Raw genomic sequence first — 24,823 nt, forward strand, 5'->3', positions numbered from 1 at the left:
TTGGCTCACACCGTCCCTTATGCCACCGAAGATGATCAAGAGAAGAATATCGACCCCAGCTTCCCTGGGCTGCTGATGAGCGGATGAGGGTATGTCTACAGAATATATTAATTAATGAAAATTGGGCTGTCTGCACTCTCAAAGTGCATGTTGTTGCCAAATGTATTTCATATGCTGTAAACCTAGTTCATAGTTGTTAGTTTCCTTTAATGCCAAACAAACACATACTAATCGTTGGTTAGAAGGCGATCGCCGAATTCGTCCTCGCTTTCTCCCGTGTCGCTGGCTGTCGTGTCGTTTTCGTCGGTTTCGCTTGCATACGGTTCAAACCGATATGGCTCAATAGCTTTAGTTTCTTGTTTAATTTTGTTTTTGCTACCTGCCTCCACACTACAACCATCCGTTTCAATACATGCGTAATCTGTTGAATCACTTAAGCCGCTGAAATCCGAGTCTGAATCCGAGCTAATGTCGATAAAGCTTGCTGTTCTATGCGCCATGTTTGTTTGTGTTGGCTTCACTATGTGACGTCACAGGAAAATGGACGGGTGTATGTAACGATGGTTAAAATCAGGCACTTTGAAGCTTTTTTTAGGGATATTGCTTGATGGGTAAAATTTTGAAAAAAACTTTGAAAAATAACTGATTTTTAATGGTTTTAACCCTTCTGAAATTGTGATAATGTTCCCCTTTAAGGTGGAAAGTGTTTAAGTTTGATACTAAAATGTTTATTGAAAAACGATTATTGTGCACTGTTTCAGTGGATGTTTTGAGGACTTAAAATGGCTGCCAGTCGTGTATTTCCACCATCGAAATAGTTTCAACACTCAGAAGTGTATGTTTGATGATAGTACTGTATATTTGTGTGAGGCTAATATTTACATATTGTGTATTACATTTCAGTATGTTAATTGAATCACATAGCTTATACATTTGTCATTGTGTGTATTTCAGTTTAAAAAAATAAAATAACAGTCCAGTGCAAGACAAAAGTAAAGATAGGAAAAGACAAAGCAAGATCAACAACAATAAAGAGCCTAAATGGATTAATCTGCTTTGGATTGTTTGTTAGCTGTCTGCCAAGCTGTGTAACCTCAACACGTATAGTGAGGGCTGAACAGGCAATATGCAATTATTGCCAGGCTTCGCTCTCATGTAAGGGAAGAAGAATTGTTGATTGATGACTGTGGTGTTCTTAGTGTCATAGTGTGTGTTGTTAGTATGTTCCAATAGCAGCAGAAGTGCACTTTTTGGAGAGCTGTATTATTTTTAGTTTTGTGCCCAAGGGACTGATTTTATTTAACACTATATTATTATTTATACACCTATAGTGATCACAGAGACAGGTTGTTTGTGTGTTACTGTATATATTTGTTTTTCTGAAAAATCCCACTTAATATACTTTGGGTAACAACAGTCAATATTTATTTTTTATTTTTTATTTTTTTCTTATAAAATAAAAGTGAGCTTTTGTTAAACCAAATATTGTGTTTTTTTTCCATATACAACAACCTATCTGGATTCGATAAGGAATCGATTCGATAAGAGGATTCGATAATGGGCTCGAACTCGATAATTTCTTATCAAACATCATCCCTAGAAAAAATAGAGCGTCAATGATGACTTCCTCCTCATCACCTTTATTTTACAGCCCAGTGGAAGATGTATGCAAACATCCAAGTGCAAAAATGTTCCTGCATTATCCTGACAGAAGGTCCAAACTCCAGCAGGGAGAAATGTGCGCCCAGCAAACTGCCTGAAAAAATGCCTGACTTTGCAGCAGCTTTTTTTAGGAAATTGTGGCAAAAGTTGCGATGTTTTGATGTTGTTGTTGTTGTTTTTTTCCCCAAAACAACAAATTGTGATTTTATGATGTTGGTTTCATAGTTCTGCGATGAGGTGGCGACTTGTCCAGGGTGTACCCCGCCTTCCGCCCGATTGTAGCTGAGATAGGCTCCAGCGCCCCCCGCGACCCCGAAGGAAATAAGCGGTAGAAAATGGATGGATGGATGGGTTTCATAGTTGTAGGTGTTCCTTGCAACTTTAAGCTAAAATTGTTCAAACAAATACTGTTTTACTCGTTTTATACCGCACTTTAAAGTCCACACTCAATGGCAGTGAAAGTTATTGTCAAATGACTGTACTGTTTTCTTTCATCCAGCCATTCATTTTCTACCGCTTGTCTCTTTTGGGGTGGCGGGAGGTGCTGGAGCCTACCTCAGCTGCATTCGGGCGGAAGGCGGGGTGCACCCTGGACAAGTCGCCACCTCATCACAGGGCCAACACAAATAGACAACATTCACACACAAGGGCCCATTTAGTGTTGCCAATCAACCTATCCCCAGGTGTATGTATTTGGAAGTGGGCGGGGCCTATCCCCAGGTGCATGTCTTTGGAGGTGGGCGGGGCCTATCCCCAGGTGCATGTCTTTGTTGGTGGGCGGGGCCTATCCCCAGGTGCATGTCTTTGGAGGTGGGCGGGGCCTATCCCCAGGTGCATGTCTTTGGAGGTGGGAGGGGCCTATCCCCAGGTGCATGTCTTTGGAGGTGGGAGGGGCCTATCCCCAGGTGTATGTCTTTGGAGGTGGGCGGAGCCTATCCCCAGGTGCATGTCTTTGGAGGTGGGAGGGGCCTATCCCCAGGTGTATGTATTTGGAAGTGGGCGGGGCCTATCCCCAGGTGTATGTATTTGGAAGTGGGCGGGGCCTATCCCCAGGTGCATGTCTTTGGAGGTGGGAGGGGCCTATCCCCAGGTGCATGTCTTTGCAGGTGGGAGGGGCCTATCCCCAAGTGCATTTCTTTGTTGGTGGGCGGGGCCTATCCCCAGGTATATGTCTTTGGAGGTGGGCGGGGCCTATACCCAGGTGCATGTCTTTGGGGGTGGGAGGGGCCTATCCCCAGGTGTATGTATTTGGAAGTGGGCGGGGCCTATCCCCAGGTGCATGTCTTTGGAGGTGGGTGGGGCCTATCCCCAGGTGCATGTCTTTGGAGGTGGGCGGGGCCTATCCCCAGGTGTATGTCTTTGGAGGTGGGAGGGGCTTATCCCCAGGTGTATGTCTTTGGAGGTGGGAGGGGCCTATCCCCAGGTGTATGTCTTTGGAGGTGGGAGGGTCCTACCCCCAGGTGTATGTCTTTGGAGGTGGGAGGGGCCTATCCCCAGGTGCATGTCTTTGCAGGTGGGAGGGGCCTATCCCCAGGTGCATGTCTTTGGAGGTGGGAGGAGCCTATCCCCAGGTGTATGTCTTTGGAGGTAGGAGGGGCCTATCCCCAGGTGCAATACTTTGGAGGTGGGAGGGGCCTACCCCCAGGTGTATGTCTTTGGAGGTGGGAGGGGCCCATCCCCAGGTGCATGTCTTTGCAGGTGGGAGGGGCCTATCCCCAGGTGCGTGTCTTTGGAGGTGGGAGGGGCCTATCCCCAGGTGTATGTCTTTGGAGGTAGGAGGGGCCTATCCCCAGGTGCATATCTTTGGAGGTGGGAGGGGCCTAACCCCAGGTGTATGTCTTTGGAGATGGGAGGGGCCTATCCCCAGGTGCATGTCTTTGGAGGTGGGTGGGGCCTATCTCCAGGTGCATGTTTTTGGAGGTGGGAGGGGCCTATCCCCAGGTGCTTGTCTTTGGAGGTGGGCGGGGCCTATCCCCAGGTGTATGTCTTTGGAGGTGGGTGGGGCCTATCCCCAGGTGTATGTCTTTGGAGGTGGAAAAGGCCTATCCCCAGGTGTATGTATTTGGAAATGGGCGGGGCCTATCCCCAGGTGTATGTATTTAGAAGTGGGCGGGGCCTATCCCTAGGTGCATGTCTTTGGAGGTGGGCGGGGCCTATCCCCAGGTGTACGTCTTTGGAGGTGGGCGGGGCCTATCCCCAGGTGCTTGTCTTTGTAGGTAGGCGGGGCCTATCCCCAGGTGTATGTCTTTGGAGGTGGGCGGGGCCTATCCCCAGGTGCTTGTCTTTGGAGGTGGGCGGGGCCTATCCCCAGGTGTATGTCTTTGGAGGTGGGTGGGGCCTATCCCCAGGTGTATGTCTTTGGAGGTGGCAGGGGCCTATCCCCAGGTGTATGTATTTGGAAATGGGCGGGGCCTATCCCCAGGTGTATGTATTTAGAAGTGGGCGGGGCCTATCCCTAGGTGCATGTCTTTGGAGGTGGGCGGGGCCTATCCCCAGGTGTATGTCTTTGGAGGTGGGCGGGGCCTATCCCCAGGTGTATATATTTGGAGGTGGGAGGGGTCTATCCCCAGGTGTATGTCTTTGGAGGTGGGCGGGGCCTATCCCTAGGTGTATGTATTTGGAGGTGGGAGGGGCCTATCCCCAGGTGTATGTCTTTGGAGGTGGGAGGAAGCCGGAGTAGAACCCACGCAGTCCCGGGGAGAACATGCAAACTCCACACAGAAAGATCCCGAGCCCGGGATTGAACTCAGGACTACTCAGGACCTTTGTATTGTGAGGCACATGCACTAACCCCTGATCCACCGTGCTGCCTGTTTTATTTCATTATAAATAACAATAGTCATCATTCATTATAAATATAACAAGAAACACCACCAAATAATTCCTCACATTCTCATTGGATGTTTCAAAAGTGTTTGTCAATCTTAAACGGGAATTTATGTTTCAGCACATTTGTGATCAGTTAAGTGCGATCTGTAGCGTGTTCTGATGAGAGATTATCATCACGCTTCAACATCTCTGACATGGAAACGCTGCCTCCTTGCTAGGTCGGCATTGCAAATAAGAATATGTTCCTAAGGTTAAATGCATGTCATCGAGGAAGTAACGGTTTGTATACTACATTACCCAGAAGGCTTAGCTCTGTCGACAGGAACAGGAAGTAGGTCGAAAGAGGAAGTAGGTCTTAAGCTACGCTGAGGACAAAGTTGCCAACTTGGTGACTTTCTCACTAAACTTGGTGACTTTACAACTCCTCTTAGCGACGTTTTTTTTTTCTCAAAAGCGAATAGCGACGAATCTAGCAACTTTTTGGGTGTTTTGGAGACATGAAAGCTGCAGTTGCTTCACGCAGCAGTCCCGGCTGCGGTCAGAACCACATCCCTGCCCACCCCGGCTGAACGACTCACAACTACGATCCGATGGTAATGAGGCAGTCAGTAGGTTCTGTTTGTTCATGAATGTTACAATCCTCTAGTCTTTTGATCAGATTTGACACTTTAACATTTAACAATGCACAACAACATGTACAAACCCCGTTTCCATATGAGTTGGGAAATTGTGTTAGATGTAAATATAAACGGAATACAATGATTTGCAAATCCTTTTCAACCCATAATCAGTTGAATATGCTACAAAGACAACATATTTGATGTTCAAACTGATTTTTTTTGCAAATACTTTAGAATTTGATGCCAGCAACACGTGACAAAGAAGTTGGGAAAGGTGGCAAGAAATACTGATAAAGTTGAGGAATGCTCATCAAACACTTATTTGGAACATCCCACAGGTGAACAGGCAAATTGGGAACAGGTGGGTGCCATGATTGGGTATAAAAGTAGATTCCATGAAATGCTCAGTCATTCACAAACAAGGATGGGGCGAGGGTCACCACTTTGTCAACAAATGCGTGAGCAAATTGTTGAACAGTTTAAGAAAAACCTTTCTCAACCAGCTATTGCAAGGAATTTAGGGATTTCACCATCTATGGTCCGTAATATCATCAAAAGGTTCAGACAATCTGGAGAAATCACTGCACGTAAGCAGCTAAGCCCATGACCTATGATCCCTCAGGCTGTACTGCATCAACAAGCGACATCAGTGTGTAAAGGATATCACCACATGGGCTCAGGAACACTTCAGAAACCCACTGTCAGTAACTACAGTTGGTCGCTACATCTGTAAGTGCAAGTTAAAACTCTCCTATGCAAGGCGAAAACCGTTTATCAACAACACCCAGAAACGCCATCGGCTTCGCTTGGCCTGAGCTCATCTAAGATGGACTGATACAAAGTGGAAAAGGGTTCTGTGGTCTGACGAGTCCACATTTCCAATTTTTTTTTTGGAAACTGTGGACGTCATGTACTCTGGACCAAAGAGGAAAAGAACCATCCGGATTGTTATAGGCGCAAAGTTGAAAAGCCAGCATCTGTGATGGTATGGGGGTGTATTAGTGCCCAAGACATGGGTAACTTCTATGAAGGCGCCATTAATGCTGAAAGGTACATACAGGTTTTGGAGCAACATATGTTGCCATCCAAGCAACGTTACCATGGACGCCCCTGCTTATTTCAGCAAGACAATGCCAAGCCACTTGTTACATCGAACTTGGCTTCATAGTAATAGAGTGCGGGTACTACACTGGCCTGCCTGTAGTCCAGACCTGTCTCCCATTGAAAATGTGTGGCGCATTATGAAGCCTAAAATACCACAACGGAGACCCCCGGACTGTTGAACAACTTAAGCTGTACATCAAGCAAGAATGGGAAAGAATTCCACCTGAGAAGCTTAAAAAATGTGTCTCCTCAGTTCCCAAACGTTTACTGAGTGTTGTTAAAAGGAAAGGCCATGTAACGCAGTGGTGAACATGCCCTTTCCCAACCACTTTGGCACATGTTGCAGCCATGAAATTCTAAGTTAATTATTATTTGCAAAAAAAAAAATAAAGTTTATGAGTTTGAACATCAAATATGTTGTCTTTGTAGTGCATCCAATTGAATATGGGTTGAAAATGATTTGCAAATCATTGTATTCCGTTTATATTTACATCTAACACAATTTCCCAACTCATATGGAAACGGGGTTTGTATGAACATTGCTGTATGTATACTTTTGACCCTCACATTTTCAGTAGACCCATAATAAATTCATAAAAGAAGCAAACTTCATGAATGTTTTTTGTGACCAACAAGTATGTGCTCCAATCACTCTATCACAAAACAATAAGAGTTGTAGAAATGATTGTAAAGTCAAGACAGCCATGACATGATGTTCTTATGTACACTTTTGACCAGGACGGACGCCCAGCAGGGGGCAGCGTGCTCACATTGATGTTCTGCAGAGACGCGATGGTCCTGTGAGCGTCCCCCAGCTCCGAGGTCAGGTCGGACACTCGACTGAGGAGGTACTTCCTGTCACTGCTCGCACTCTCCGACTGCAGAGAGACAGGAGACGTTGACAAGGCAGCAGCTGGGCTTGGCTGACAAAGCAGTTGATTGCCAGGCAACGGAAGAGCCCTTTGGTCTTATTCTTGCCTTGCAAGTTCTCTCACCGCAATGTGCAAGTTGTCCCCCAGCAGGTTGTTGGTTGCCCTGCTTCCTGAGTGGGAGTCCAGCAGGCTGCAAGACACAAGTCATCCATCTTTATTCTAGTCTTCTCTCCGTACACAAACACACTTCTTACTGTCACTCACATAAATAGTACACAAACACGGTTGTTACTGTCACTCACATAAATAGTACACAAACACGGTTGTTACTGTCAGTCACCTAAATAGTACACAAACACTTCTTACTGTCACTCACCTAAATAGTACACAAACACAGTTGTTACTGTCACTCACATAAATAGTACACAAACATAGTTGTTACTGTCACTCACCTAAATAGTACACAAACACACTTCTTACTGTCAGTCACATAAATAGTACACAAACACGGTTGTTACTGTCAGTCACCTAAATAGTACACAAACACGGTTGTTACTGTCAGTCACCTAAATAGTACACAAACACTTCTTACTGTCACTCACCTAAATAGTACACAAACACAGTTGTTACTGTCACTCACATAAATAGTACACAAACATAGTTGTTACTGTCAGTCACCTAAATAGTACACAAACACGGTTGTTACTGTCAGTCACCTAAATAGTACACAAACACGGTTGTTACTGTCAGTCACATAAATAGTACACAAACACACTTCTTACTGTCAGTCACATAAATAGTACACAAACACAGTTCTTACTGTCAGTCACCTAAATAGTACACAAACACGGTTGTTACTGTCACTCACCTAAATAGTACACAAACACGGTTGTTACTGTCAGTCACCTAAATAGTACACAAACACTTCTTACTGTCACTCACCTAAATAGTACACAAACACAGTTGTTACTGTCACTCACATAAATAGTACACAAACATAGTTGTTACTGTCAGTCACCTAAATAGTACACAAACACGGTTGTTACTGTCAGTCACCTAAATAGTACACAAACACGGTTGTTACTGTCAGTCACATAAATAGTACACAAACACACTTCTTACTGTCAGTCACATAAATAGTACACAAACACAGTTCTTACTGTCAGTCACCTAAATAGTACACAAACACGGTTGTTACTGTCACTCACCTAAATAGTACACAAACACGGTTGTTACTGTCAGTCACCTAAATAGTACACGAACACACTTCTTACTGTCACTCACATACTGTATATGGTACACAAACACGGTTGTTACTGTCAGTCACCTAAATAGTACACAAACACGGTTGTTACTGTCACTCACCTAAATAGTACACAAACACAGTTGTTACTGTCACTCACATAAATAGTACACAAACACAGTTGTTACTGTCACTCACATAAATAGTACACAAACACACTTCTTACTGTCACTCACCTCAAAAGTACACAAACACACTTCTTACTGTCACTCACATGAATAGTACACAAACACAGTTCTTTCTGTCTGTCACCTAAATAGTACACAAACATGATTGTTACTGTCACTCACCTAAATAGTACACAAAGACAGTTCTTACTGTCTGTCACATAAATAGTACACAAACACACTTTTTACTGTCACTCACCTAAATAGTACACAAACACGGTTGTTACTGTCAGTCACCTAAATAGTATACAAACCCACTTCTTAATGTCAGTCACCTAAATAGTACACAAACACGCTTCTTACTGTCACTCACCTAAATAGTACACAAACACGGTTGTTACTGTCACTCACCTAAATAGTACACAAACACGGTTGTTACTGTCAGTCACCTAAATAGTACACGAACACAATTGTTACTGTCACTCACCTAAATAGTACACAAAGACAGTTCTTACTGTCTGTCACATAAATAGTACACAAACACACTTTTTACTGTCACTCACCTAAATAGTACACAAACACGGTTGTTACTGTCAGTCACCTAAATAGTATACAAACCCACTTCTTAATGTCAGTCACCTAAATAGTACACAAACACGCTTCTTACTGTCACTCACCTAAATAGTACACAAACACGGTTGTTACTGTCACTCACCTAAATAGTACACAAACACGGTTGTTACTGTCAGTCACCTAAATAGTACACGAACACAATTGTTACTGTCACTCACCTAAATAGTACACAAAGACAGTTCTTACTGTCTGTCACATAAATAGTACACAAACACACTTTTTACTGTCACTCACCTAAATAGTACACAAACACGGTTGTTACTGTCAGTCACCTAGATAGTATACAAACCCACTTCTTAATGTCAGTCACCTAAATAGTACACAAACACGCTTCTTACTGTCACTCACCTAAATAGTACACAAACACGGTTGTTACTGTCACTCACCTAAATAGTACACAAACACGGTTGTTACTGTCAGTCACCTAAATAGTACACGAACACAATTGTTACTGTCAGTCACATACTGTATATGGTACACAAACACGGTTGTTACTGTCAGTCACCTAAATAGTACACAAACACACTTCTTACTGTCACTCACCTAAATAGTACACAAACACAGTTGTTACTGTCACTCACATAAATAGTACACAAACACAGTTGTTACTGTCACTCACATAAATAGTACACAAACACACTTCTTACTGTCACTCACCTCAAAAGTACACAAACACACTTCTTACTGTCACTCACATAAATAGTACACAAACACAGTTCTTTCTGTCTGTCACCTAAATAGTACACAAACATGGTTGTTACTGTCACTCACCTAAATAGTACACAAAGACAGTTCTTACTGTCTGTCACATAAATAGTACACAAACACACTTTTTACTGTCACTCACCTAAATAGTACACAAACACGGTTGTTACCGTCAGTCACCTAAATAGTATACAAACCCACTTCTTAATGTCAGTCACCTAAATAGTACACAAACACGCTTCTTACTGTCACTCACCTAAATAGTACACAAACACACTTCTTACTGTCACTCACATAAATAGTACACAAACACACTTCTTACTGTCAGTCACCTAAATAGTACACAAACACGGTTGTTACTGTCACTCACCTAAATAGTACACAAACACGGTTGTTACTGTCAGTCACCTAAATAGTACACGAACACAATTGTTACTGTCAGTCACATACTGTATATGGTACACAAACACGGTTGTTACTGTCAGTCACCTAAATAGTACACAAACACACTTCTTACTGTCACTCACCTAAATAGTACACAAACACAGTTGTTACCGTCACTCACATAAATAGTACACAAACACAGTTGTTACTGTCACTCACATAAATAGTACACAAACACACTTCTTACTGTCACTCACCTCAAAAGTACACAAACACACTTCTTACTGTCACTCACATAAATAGTACACAAACACAGTTCTTTCTGTCTGTCACCTAAATAGTACACAAACATGGTTGTTACTGTCACTCACCTAAATAGTACACAAAGACAGTTCTTACTGTCTGTCACATAAATAGTACACAAACACACTTTTTACTGTCACTCACCTAAATAGTACACAAACACGGTTGTTACTGTCAGTCACCTAAATAGTATACAAACCCACTTCTTAATGTCAGTAACCTAAATAGTACACAAACACACTTCTTACTGTCACTCACATAAATAGTACACAAACACACTTCTTACTGTCACTCACATAAATAGTACACAAACACGGTTGTTACTGTCAGTCACATAAATAGTACACAAATACAGTTGTTACTGTCACTCACACAAATAGTACACAAACACGGTTGTTACTGTCAGTCACCTAAATAGTACACAAACATAGTTGTTACTGTCAGTCACCTAAATAGTACACAAACACACTTCTTATTGTCACTCACCTAAATAGTACACAAACACACTTCTTACTGTCACTCACCTAAATAGTACACAAACACACTTTTTACTGTCACTCACATAAATAGTACACAAACACACTTCTTACTGTCAGTCACCTAAATAGTACACAAACACGGTTGTTACTGTCAGTCACATAAATAGTACACAAATACAGTTGTTACTGTCACTCACACAAATAGTACACAAACACGGTTGTTACTGTCAGTCACCTAAATAGTACACAAACATAGTTGTTACTGTCAGTCACCTAAATAGTACACAAACACACTTCTTATTGTCACTCACCTAAATAGTACACAAACACACTTCTTACTGTCACTCACCTAAATAGTACACAAACACACTTCTTACTGTCACTCACATAAATAGTACACAAACACACTTCTTACTGTCACTCACATAAATAGTACACAAACACGGTTGTTACTGTCAGCCACCTAAATAGTACACAAACACAGTTGTTACTGTCAGTCACCTAAATAATACACAAACATGGTTGTTACTGTCAGTCACATAAATAGTACACAAACATGGTTGTTACTGTCAGTCACCTATATAGTACACAAACACAGTTGTTACTGTCAGTCACCTAAATAATACACAAATACAGTTGTTACTGTCAGTCACATAAATAGTACACAAACACAGTTGTTACTGTCAGTCACCTAAATAGTACACAAACACAATTGTTACTGTCAGTCACATACTGTGTATGGTACACAAACACGGTTGTTACTGTCAGTCACCTAAATAGTACACAAACACACTTCTTACTGTCACTCACCTAAATAGTACACAAACACAGTTGTTACTGTCACTCACATAAATAGTACACAAACACAGTTGTTACTGTCACTCACATAAATAGTACACAAACACACTGCGTACTGTTACTCACCTCAAAAGTACACAAACACACTTCTTACTGTCACTCATATAAATAGTACACAAACACAGTTCTTTCTCTCTGTCACCTAAATAGTACACAAACATGGTTGTTACTGTCACTCACCTAAATAGTACACAAACATGGTTGTTACTGTCAGTCACATAAATAGTACACAAACATGGTTGTGACTGTCACTCACCTAAATAGTACACAAACACGGTTGTTACTGTCAGTCACATAAATAGTACACAAACACACTTCTTACTGTCACTCACCTAAATAGTACACAAACACGGTTGTTACTGTCACTCACATAAATAGTACACAAACATAGTTGTTACTGTCAGTCCCCTAAATAGTACACAAACACACTTCTTACTGTCACTCACATAAATAGTACACAAACACGGTTGTTACTGTCAGTCACCTAAATAGTACACAAACACGGTTGTTACTGTCAGTCACCTAAATAGTACACAAACACAATTGTTACTGTCAGTCACATACTGTATATAGTACACAAACACGGTTGTTACTGTCAGTCACCTAAATAGTATACAAACACAGTTTTTATTGTCACTTACCTAAATAGTACACAAACACGGTTGTTACTGTCAGTCACCTAAATAGTATACAAACACAGTTGTTACTGTCAGTCACATGAATAGTACACAAACACTTCTTACTGTCACTCACCTAAATAGTACACAAACACACTTTTTACTGTCACTCATATAAATAGTACACAAACACACTTTTTACTGTCAGTCACATAAATAGTACACAAACACACTTCTTACTGTCACTCACATAAATAGTACACAAACACACTTTTTACTGTCAGTCACATAAATAGTACACAAACACGGTTGTTACTGTCAGTCACATAAATGGTTGAAATGTTCTCCATGTGACAGGAGAAAACATCTGCTGATGAGGAACATGAACATGAAGCATGAACATGAACATGAAGCATGAACATGAAGCATGAACATGAACATAAAGCATGAACATTAACATGAACATTAACATGAACATGAAAATGAAGCATGAACATGAACATGAAGCATGAACATGAACATGAAGGATGAACATGAAGCATGAACATGAAGCATGAACATGAAGCATGAACATGAACATAAAGCATGAACACAAACATGAACATGAAGGATGAACATGAAGCATGAACATGAACATGAAGCATGAACATGAACATGAAGCATGAACATGAAGCATGAACTTGAACATAAAGCATGAACATGAATCATGAACATGAAGCATGAACATGAACATGAAGCATGAACATGAACATGAAGGATGAACATGAAGCATGAACATGAACATAAAGCATGAACATGAAGCATGAACATGAAGCATGAACTTGAAGCATGAACATGAACATAAAGCATGAACATGAACATGAATATGAAGGATGAACATGAACATGAAGCATGAACATGAACATGAAGCATGAACCTGAAGCATGAACATGAACATGAACATGAAGCATGAACATGAACATGAAGCATGAACATGAAGCATGAACATGAAGCATGAATATGAAGCATGAACATGAAGCATGAACATGAACATGAACATGAACATGAACATGAAGCATGAACATGAAGCATGAACATGAAGCATGAATATGAAGCATGAACATGAACATGAACATGAAGCATGAACATGAAGCATGAACATAAACATAAAGCATGAACATGAACATGAACATGAACATGAAGGATGAACATGAAGCATAAACATGAACATGAAGCATGAACCTGAAGCATGAACATGAACATGAAGCATGAACATGAACATGAAGCATGAACATGAAGCATGAACATGAAGCATGAATATGAAGCATGAACATGAACATGAAGCATGAACATGAAGCATGAACATGAACATGAACATGAAGCATGAACATGAAGCATGAACATGAACATAAAGCATGAATATGAAGCATGAACATGAAGCATGAACATGAACATGAAGGATGAACATGAAGCATGAACATGAACATGAAGCATGAACATGAAGCATGAACATGAAGCATGAACATGAAGCATGAACATGAACATGAACATGAACATGAACATGAAGCATGAACATGAACATGAACATAAAGCATGAACATGAATCATGAACATGAAGCATGAACATGAAGCATGAACATGAACATGAACATGAAGCATGAACATGAAGCATGAACATGAAGCATGAACATGAACATAAAGCATGAAGCATGAATATGAAGCATGAAGCATGAACATGAAGCATGAACATGAACATGAAGGATGAACATGAAGCATGAACTTGAAGCATGAACATGAACATGAAGCATGAAGCATGAACATGAAGCATGAACATGAACATGAAGCATGAACATGAAACATGAACATAAAGCATGAACATGAACATGAAGGATGAACATGAAGCATGAACATGAAGCATGAACATGAAGCATGAACATGAACATAAAGCATGAAGCATGAACATGAACATAAAGCATGAAGCATGAATATGAAGCATGAATATGAAGCATGAACATGAACATGAAGCATGAAGCATGAACATGAAGCATGAACATGAGCATGAACATGAACATGAACATGAAGATGAAGCATGAACATGAACATGAAGCATGAACATGAAGCATGAACATGAAACATGAAGCATGAACATGAAGCATGAACATGAATCATGAACATGAAGCATGAACATGAAGCATGAACATGAACATGAAGCATGAACCTGAAGCATGAACATGAACATGAAGCATGAACATGAACATAAAGCATGAACATGAAGCATGAACATGAAGCATGAACATGAACATGAAGCATGAACATGAAGCATGAACATGAAGCATGAACATGAAGCATGAACATGAACATAAAGCATGAACATGAAGCATGAACATGAACATAAAGCATGAACATGAAGCATGAACATGAACATGAAGCATGAACCTGAAGCATGAACATGAATATGAAGCATGAACATGAACATGAAGCATGAACATGAAGCATGAATATGAAGCATGAACATGAAGAATGAACATGAAGCATGAACATGAAGCATGAACATGAACATGAAGCATGAACATGAAGCATGAACATAAAGCATGAAGCATGAATATGAAACATGAAGCATGAACATGAAGCATGAACATGAACATGAAGGATGAACATGAAGCTTGAATTTGACGCATTAACATGAACATGAACATGAAGCATGAACATGAACATAAAGCATGAACATGAACATGAAGGATGGCCATGAAGCATGAAACATGAACATGAAGCATGAACATGAACATGAAGCATGAACATGAACATGAACATGAACATGAAGCATGAACATGAAGCATGAACATGAACATAAAGCATGAAGCATGAATATGAAGCATGAAGCATGAACATGAAGCATGAACATGAACATGAAGGATGAACATGAAGCATGAACTTGAAGCATGAACATGAACATGAACATGAACATGAAGCATGAACTTGAAGCATGAACATGAAGCATGAACATGAAACATGAACATGAACATAAAGCATGAACATGAACATGAAGGATGAACATGAAGCATGAAGCATGAACATGAAGCATGAACATGAACATAAAGCATGAACATGAATCATGAACATGAAGCATGAACATGAAGCATGAAGTATGAACATGAAACATGAACATGAATCATGAAGCATGAATCATGAAGCATGGACATGAAGCATGAACATGAAGCATGAAGCATGAACATGAAGCATGAACATGAAGCATGAAGCATGAACATGAAACATGAACATGAATCATGAAGCATGAACATGAAGCATGGACATGAAGCATGAACATGAAGCATGAAGCATGAACATGAAGCATGAACATGAATCATGAATATGAAGCATGAACATGAAGCATGTAGTAGTAGCAGCAGTAAGTCATCCAGTGTTTGTTCCATGGATCAATGACTTATGCAACGTTAGCAGATTAATCAGCACAGGATATGAGCTGCTCTGGCTCTCCATGCAATCAATATGTGTGCACAATCTACACTGTCAATCAATATGTGTGCACAATCTGCACTGTCAATCAATATGTGTGCACAATCTGCACAGTCAATCATGATATCCCATGTGATCCATGATGAACAGACATATAATTGTAAGGTCTTTACGTACAAGGTAAGGTCACAGTGAGGCCACCAGAGGCACACACAAGCGGTTGTATTTCATTACTGGAGGCTTAATTAATTGCAAAAGTGTGTTTTATAAGCCATCTGTTGTGGATAAGTAGGATACACCATGACTCTTGACACTCCTGGACTGCAATGCAAACAAAAGGATGACATTTAGTCAAAAGTGGCACCCCACTGTGCTGTGTCTCTTCCCACAAACACTCCATGGCAGCACTCTTAATAAAATGCCAGAGTTGGATTCAAAGGTCAAATTGACTTTAATTCCTCACACCCTATAGATCAATGTGTTGTATAAAACACCCACTGTCACTTTAAGGAAGACCTGGGCATTCTGCGGCCGGCGGGCCACATCCGGCCCGCGTGAGGCCAATCATAAATTACAAAATAAATTTAAAAAAGTGTCTATGTCGAGTGTGCAATACAACGGTGCTGCTTTTGTTTTGAAAAGCGTTATTTGTATTACTTCCGCGTGTGTGATTGTGGGTGAATGTGAACAGCGGCAATCACAAATTACAAAATAAAGTTTAAAAAACATCTATGTCGTGCGTGCAATACAACTGTGCTGCTTTTATTTTGAAAAGTGTTATTTATGGGCGTATGTCCGTGTGTAACCTGTGAGTGAAAGTGCACAGCGACAATTGATGAGACGCTAAAAAGAGAAACAAGGACTTTTTGCCAAATTTCACACCCCCAGAGATGCAGCTGTCAGGACAAGTTTCGTCATTTCTCACAAAATCGCCAAAAAAAGTAGGGCGTTTTCTGACGGAGAGTTTATTAAGGAGTGCTTATTTCGACTCTGTTGCGCTGATATGCCTAGAGACTTTGACTGTTTTTCGCTGGCTTTGGATGAGAGCTGCGATGCACGTGACACCGCCCAGCTGCTCATCTTCTCACGTGGGATAACTGCAGACTTTCAAATCAAGAAGGAGCTGGCAGCCATGCAGTGAATTAAAGAGACAACCACTTGTTCACATAGGTAAATGCGTGTTTGGACATGTGAGGACTGAAAAGGGACAAGCTGGCAGGTGTGACAATCCAATCCAATCCACTTTATTTATATAGCACATTTAAACAACAAAATGTTTCCAAAGTGCTGCACAACAATATTAAAAACAATATTCAAATATTATCCTTAGCTCCACCAATGACTGAATAAAAACAAAAAATATTTACAAATAAAACCAATATAAAAAACAATATAAAATAAATATGATTAAAAACTATTTTTAATGGTTGTCCAAATCTGACGGGGAAAAATGTTGGATAATGCAGGATAAAGTGACAGAAATGAACCCTGTGCAGAATTGGACATTTTTGCATTGTATTATACATCAGGAAGTTTGTGTAGGACAGTGTTAAAAGGGAATATTATCACAATTTCAGAAGGACTAAAACCATTAAAAATCAGTTCCCAGTGGCTTATTTTATTTTTCGAAGTTTTTTTTCCAAATTTTACCCATCACGCAATATCCCTAAAAAAAGCTTCAAAGTGCCTGATTTTAACCATCGTTATAAACACCCGTCCATTTTCCTGTGACGTCACATAGTGATGCCAACACAAACAAACATGGCGCATAGAACAGCAAGCTATAGCGACATTAGCTCGGATTCAGACTCGAATTTCAGCGGCTTAAGCGATTCAACAGATTACGCATGTATTGAAACGGATGGTTGTAGTGTGGAGGCAGGTAGCGAAAACGAAATTGAAGAAGAAACTGAAGCTATTGAGCCATATCGGTTTGAACCGTATGCGAGCGAAACCGACAGCCAGCGACACGGGAGAAAGCGAGGACGAATTCGGCGATTGCCTTCTAACCAACGATTGGTATGTGTTTGTTTGGCATTAAAGGAAACTAACAACTATGAACTAGGTTTACAGCATATGAAATACATTTGGCAACAACGTGCACTTTGAGAGTGCAGACAGCCCAATTTTCATCAATTAATATATTCTGTAGACATACCCTCATCCGCGCTCTTTTCCTGAAAGCTGATCTGTCCAGTTTTGGAGTTGATGTCAGCAGGCCAGGGAAGCTAGGGTCGATATTCTTCTCTTGATCATCTTCGGTGGCATAAGGGACGGTGTGAGCCAAGACATCCAGGGGGTTTAGCTCGCTCGTCTGCGGGAACAAACTGCCGCCATTGCTTGCCGTGCTACCGAGGTCCTTTGTCCCTGAATTGCTCACACACTCCGGCAGATTCAATGGGGGTCTGGCGGCAGATTTCTTTGACTTTATCGTTGGAAATGCATCTGCTTTGAGTGTCGCAGGATATCCACACATTCTTGCCATCTCTGTCGTAGCATAGCTTTCGTCGGTAAAGTGTGCGGAACAAACGTCCAATTTCTTGCCACTTTCGCATCTTTGGGCCACTGGTGCAACTTGAATCCGTCCCTGTTCGTGTTGTTACACCCTCCGACAACACACCGACGAGGCATGATGTCTCCAAGGTACGGAAAACAGTCAAAAAAACGGAAAATAACAGAGCTGATTCGACTCGGTGTTTGAGAAAATGGCGGATTGCTTCCCGATGTGACGTCACGTTGTGTTGCGTTTAATTCACCAAAATTCACCCATTTAGAGTTCGGAAATCGGTTAAAAAAATATATGGTCTTTTTTCTGCAACATCGAGGTATATATTGACGCTTACATAGGTCTGGTGATAATGTTCCCCTTTAAAAATAAAACAATCAAAAGCAATCTGCTTTTGTATAAAGTTAAGTTAAGTTGAATGAAATTATTATTATTATTATTAATTATTATTATTATAATTATTATTATTATTATTATTTTTATTATTATTATTATTATTTTTATTATTATTATTAATCTTACGGTATATCAAAAATAATATTGAGCAAAATTTAATTGAAATATTGTCAGTGTGGCCCTCCAGCAGTGCTCGGGTTGCTTATGCGGCCCCCGGTAAAAATGAATTGCCCACCCCTGCTTTAAGGTGTTGAGTCAAAACTTGGTGCACACCTTTAAGACACTGACAAGCACTTGTCTAAGAAATGTCAGCAACATTGGCTGAAAAACATGGCTGCCATCAATAAAAATATATTTGCAGAGGCACGGGTGGACTTAGCAACTGTTGACTATATACTATTGGATGTAATCCTCCTTTTTCAGTGTCCCATTTACTCTCTGTAAAGCAGCAGTTCCACTGGCAGCAAGACAGGCCCAGAGTATAATACTACCACCACCATGCTTGACGGTAGGAATGGAGGATTTAATGGCTAAATCAGGCTAGAATGAAGGTTTTAGAATGGCTTTCCCAAAGTCCTGACTTAAAGGTGTGGACAATGCTGAAGAAACAAGTCAGAAAAACAACACTTAGCTGAACTGCAGCAATTTTGTGGTCAAAAATTCAAGCAGAAGCTTGTGGATGGCTACCAAAAGCGCCTTATTGCAGTGAAACTTGCCAACTGACATGTAAGCAAATATTAACATTGCTGTATTTATCTATTTTATACTCACATTTTCAGTAGACCCATAATAAATTCATAAAAGAAGCAAACTTCATTAATGTTTTTTGTGACCAACAAGTATGTGCTCCAATCACTCTATCACAAAAAAATAAGAGTTGTTGAAATGATTGGAAACTCAATCATGACATGATGACCACTGTATATATTCTATAATATGTATTCTCTTCCATTTCAAATATGTTACTCTTCGGTTTCATCGCAAACAAACAAATTAATTGTTTCCAGTTTATTATTTCAAACCTTTTGTATTTTTCGTTGACGTTGCTCAGTTCGTCCCTGGTCCTCTGCAGCTCCGACTCCAGGCTCTCGATGCAGACCACAGTCTGCAGCAAGTTCTGGTGAAGGTCACTATTTTCCTCTCGGAGCACCCTGAACACATGTTAGACATATTACTAATGTCCAAGCAAAATTAAATAATCAGAAATACTTATTTTTGGCAAACAACATATATTTACTCTTTCTATGTTGATATTATGTTATGTTATACAAACCCTGTTTCCATATGAGTTGGGAAATTGTGTTACAAATATAAACGGAATACAATGATATGCAAATAATTTTCAACCCATATTCAATTGAATGCACTACAAAGACAACATATTTGATGTTCAAACTCATAAACCTTTTTTTTTTTTTGCAATTAATAATTAACTTAGAATTTCATGGCTGCAACACATGCCAAAGTAGTTGGGAAAGGGCATGTTCACCACTGTGTTACATGGCCTTTCCTTTTAACAACACTCAGTAAACGTTTGGGAACTGAGGAGACACATTTTTTTAAGCTTCTCAGGTATAATTCTTTCCCATTCTTGCTTGATGTACAGCTTAAGTTGTTCAACAGTCCGGGGGTCTCTGTTGTGGTATTTTAGGCGTCATAATGCGCCACACATTTTCAATGGGAGACAGGTCTGGACTACAGGCAGGCCAGTCTAGTACCCGCACTCTTTTACTATGAAGCCACGTTGATGTAACACGTGGCTTGGCATTGTCTTGCTGAAATAAGCAGGGGCGTCCATGGTAACGTTGCTTGGATGGCAACATATGTTGCTCCAAAACCTGTATGTACCTTTCAGCATTAATGGCGCCTTCACAGATGTGTAAGTTACCCATGTCTTGGGCACTAATACACCCCCATACCATCACAGATGCTGGCTTTTCAACTTTGCGCCTATAACAATCCGGATGGTTCTTTTCCTCTTTGGTCCGGAGGACACGACGCCCACAGTTTCCAAAAACAATTTGAAATGTGGACTCGTCAGACCACAGAACACTTTTCCACTTTGTATCAGTCCATCTTAGATGAGCTCAGGCCCAGCGAAGCCGACGGCGTTTCTGGGTGTTGTTGATAAACGGTTTTCGCCTTGCATAGGAGAGTTTTAACTTGCACTTACAGATGTAGCGACCAACTGTAGTTACTGACAGTGGGTTTCTGAAGTGTTCCTGAGCCCATGTGGTGATATCCTTTACACACTGATGTCGCTTGTTGATGCAGTACAGCCTGAGGGATCCAAAGTCACGGGCTTAGCTGCTTACGTGCAGTGATTTCTCCAGATTCTCTGAACCCTTTGATGATATTACGGACCGTAGATGGTGAAATCCCTAAATTCCTTGCAATAGCTGGTTGAGAAAGGTTTTTCTTAAACTGTTCAACAATTTGCTCACATTTGTTGACAAAGTAGTGACCCTCGCCCCATCCTTGTTTGTGAATGACTGAGCATTTCATGGAATCTACTTTTATACCCAATCATGGCACCCACCTGTTCCCAATTTGCCTGTTCAACTGTGGGAAGTGTTTGATGAGCATTCCTCAACTTTATCAGTATTTATTGCCACCTTTCCCAACTTCTTTGTCACAAGTTGCTGGCATCAATTTCTAAAGTTAATGATTATTTGCACAAAAAAAATGTTTATCAGTTTGATAATATGTTGTCTTTGTAGTGCATTCAATTGAATATGGGTTGAAAATTATTTGCAAATCATTGTATTCCGTTTATATTTACATCTAACACAATTTCCCAACTCATATGGAAACGGGGTTTGTACTCTGAATTAATTATGAGGTGTACAATTCAGTCAAAATCTTTGTGTATATTTAGTCTCAATGTGCTTATTGAGATGTATTTATATTTTGTTCCCTGCGCTTTCCTTTTTTTGGGCAGAAAGTGAAGTAGATTTATCAACCGAAAAGTAATGCAGTGCTTTCGATAAGCAAATTGATTATTAAAAAAATAAATATTATACAGATATTTAATCTTGCTTAGACATTTTTTGTTGGGTATAAATGTCTTAAAGCCTTTATAATGATATTGTTGTTCTTTTATTTACTTACTGAAGCTGCTCAGAGTCACACAGTCGGTCCTGCAGGAAGGAGACAGGACAGGTGATTTTCTACTGTGATGACAAAACAATACAAGCTTGCAGAAATGAGGCATTCCTCAAACAACCTTGCACCAAATCCATTATTGATGAACAGAAACTGAAAGTTGGGTTGTAGAGTTGCATCAATTGAAGATACCAATGATTGAACAAACTGGTAGTCATGAACGTTTGTTTTCACATGTTGAAAGTCAATATGACTCCAGGACGGGTCGTTGCATCAATAAAGGGGACATGATGGTAGAATTATTATTGATTGTGGCATTTTAGTCTTTACTAATGATTTGTTCTTGGGGGCCTAAGCGCTGTAGTCAGAATGTTCCTACATCTGCATAGCGAACAAATGGTAGAATATTTTTAGCATACAAAGAAAGCATTGAAGTGAACTCACTCTGTATTGCTTTGAGGTCACCGAAAACTCTGAATGATGCCGCCCGCTGTGCTCCGAGCTGGGACTGGTAGCTCTGGAGGCTGTGTCTCGGGTTCTGGACGAGTCTGACTTACAAGATGAAGACTCTGATCCGAGGCCCGGTCTTGCACGCGGTGCTGAGGATGGTGGCGAGGTGCTGTGCCCTGGTTGGCTGGCACTAGGATGCCCCTGGTGAGGTTGAGGGAAGTGCTGGGTAAGTGGACTATGGAAGGCGGTGGTTTGCTGCTTGCTGTGGTGGTGCCGCTGTTTGGGCTGACTTGGTTCCGGGCTGGAGCTGATTCCATCAGTTAGGTGGGGTACACCTAACCTGCCAAGTCTGTTCTCAGATACGAAACCCCCAAGGGGTGACATCCTCTTGTCTTTGCGGGATTTTCCCTGGTTAGTATTGTGACTTGGGGAGAAGCGATATTGATGGGGTGGGGGGCTAACCTGGTGGCTGCAGGCTGCATATGAGATCAGTTTGTCAGGATTAGAGCAGTCCGAGTGTTTTCCAGAGCCGCTACTAGCACCTTTCTCCTGCCTCTTGTTGTGTTTGGGATACTCTTCCCTCTTCTCGACAAGGCTCTTCCTGTTCTTCTTTGGTGGGAGTTGAGGCTTAACTGGGTCGAGTGTGCAAGGCTTGTTACTTGTTTTGTTATTGTTCACACCCATCATGGTGAGATACGATGGACTTATCACTTGCTTAGTTATCTCATCCAGGAAAGCAGAAAATTGCAACTTTCCTTGAAGTACATTTTCCTTCACTCGCTCTATCTCAGATGGATCAATGCCTGTCCCCTTCTGTCCACTAGGCGCTTGTCGTGTGGGAACTCTTGGGGATATCACCTCCATCGATTTAGCTTTTCGTATGTCAGCATGAGGCTCCTTGTTCTTGAGGATTCCTTTGCTGGGAAGCTGACTGGATGATACCGCTCTCTTTGGGCCTCTGGAATCTCCTAGGAGAAGGTCTTTATCAGTGAAAGCCAGGCTCCGAGTCAAACTCGACGTCTTGTACAGTTGCCCGCTGCTCGGTGCCTTGGATGGTTTTCTGCCATCACGTCCTTCAAAACCCTCCAGAAGGCCCTCCTCGCTTCTGCTATGACCTCGGTCAAGAGCTGAATGAACAGCGTTGGTATTCTGTTGTGAGCTGCCATGAGTGTGACAACCAACACTGCTGCGGCTGCCATGATTGACGGTGGCAAAGACAACCGGCTCGCTGCTGTCGTCTTCCCGGAAAACCCTGCGGACGTCTGGGATGTTGGAGCAGGACAGAGAATGCTGCGGACGTTCAGCGTGGCGCAGAGAGAAGGCATTGTTGGCGCTTGCCTCTGTATACCAGGACGATGAGGAGAAAGAGGAGGAGGATGAGGAAAGGGAAGATGATGAAGCTCTGGAGAGAGTTACAGGAGTGCCGTGGTTGTAAAGTATCTCATCCTCTTCGTTGTGAGGAGTTTGGTGCATTGGATGATGGTGAGGGTTGTTGTAGAGGTAGTGATCATTTCCATGGAGGTGGTGGTTTTCTTCATGATTGACATCAGAGTCCTCGAAGAGTGTAAACCTGCGACACAAACACTCATTTTCAACATACATCATCAACTTTAAATTGTACTGTACATCCGACTATCCTACCTGTGCAACTCCTGGTCTTCGGGATGGTGGTGCTTCTGCAATTTCAACTCACCTTGGCCAGAGGGGCTGTGAACAGGCCTAAAATACTTCTCCATGACCTGTCTCTTCCCTGGAGGTAGAGTATGGATGCCTTCTTGTTGGAGGCAACTGTACAGAGGCCACTGATGGTGATCCGTCTTTACGCTGCTCTTATGCTCCAGTTTCCTACAGGTGACTGTTATCTCTGCGAGGCAACGACCGGTTTACTTCTGACCAGTCAGTAGTGTTGACCGAGCTGACACAAACTCTCTAGTCTCTGTCTACCAACTCCTGATAGCTTTGTCATCTTCATCATCTGGCCACAGAGGGATGGAATGGAGGAATTCTTACATGCATGGTGGCTTGGTTGGACATCATGGCTGACGTAACAACTGGGAGCTCATTGGATTGGCTGAAAAAGGGTGCTCAATCGAAAGAGATGATTGAACTTGGACATTTGGAAAAGTAATCAATATTAAAGTTCAATAAGAGGAGTGATGTAACTAGCTTTTACCAACATGTCGAGGCGCTAAAAGTAAGACCATTGTTTGGCTCATGTATCACGTGAATGTGTATTGACCTCATCCTGTTCATAACAGCCAAATCAATCAATTCATACATGCTGGGTGGAGGGTGGGTCTGTAACCCATCCTCAGGACAACATCCGGGGTGTTTGATCATCGACCTTGAATCACAAATAGATTAGTTAGGTAAATGAAGGTCCAGGATAGTGTAGTAGCTTTTGAAAACATAAGCCATGTAGTTACACTGACAGTCA

The 24,823-nt window shown here is 41.4% G+C and overlaps 1 protein-coding gene across 1 annotated transcript in view; it reads right to left on the reverse strand.

Annotated features, from left to right (window-relative positions):
* LOC133577014 (uncharacterized) overlaps positions 1-24,357 on the reverse strand; it is a 30,061-nt gene extending 5,704 nt beyond the window's left edge. Inside the window, exons 1-6 of the mRNA XM_061930491.1 lie at positions 24,028-24,357; positions 22,381-23,956; positions 21,943-21,971; positions 19,854-19,982; positions 7,211-7,277; positions 6,986-7,093 (exon numbers count right to left, since the gene is read on the reverse strand). Of these exons, the coding sequence (XP_061786475.1) occupies positions 6,986-7,093; positions 7,211-7,277; positions 19,854-19,982; positions 21,943-21,971; positions 22,381-23,956; positions 24,028-24,122 (2,004 nt within the window). The 5' untranslated portion in view covers positions 24,123-24,357. The remainder of the gene's footprint in view (positions 1-6,985; positions 7,094-7,210; positions 7,278-19,853; positions 19,983-21,942; positions 21,972-22,380; positions 23,957-24,027) is intronic.
* Between the last annotated feature and the right edge of the window lie 466 nt (positions 24,358-24,823).

This window comes from Nerophis lumbriciformis, linkage group LG36 (genome assembly GCF_033978685.3).
Source record: "Nerophis lumbriciformis linkage group LG36, RoL_Nlum_v2.1, whole genome shotgun sequence".
Classification (NCBI taxonomy): domain Eukaryota; kingdom Metazoa; phylum Chordata; class Actinopteri; order Syngnathiformes; family Syngnathidae; genus Nerophis; species Nerophis lumbriciformis.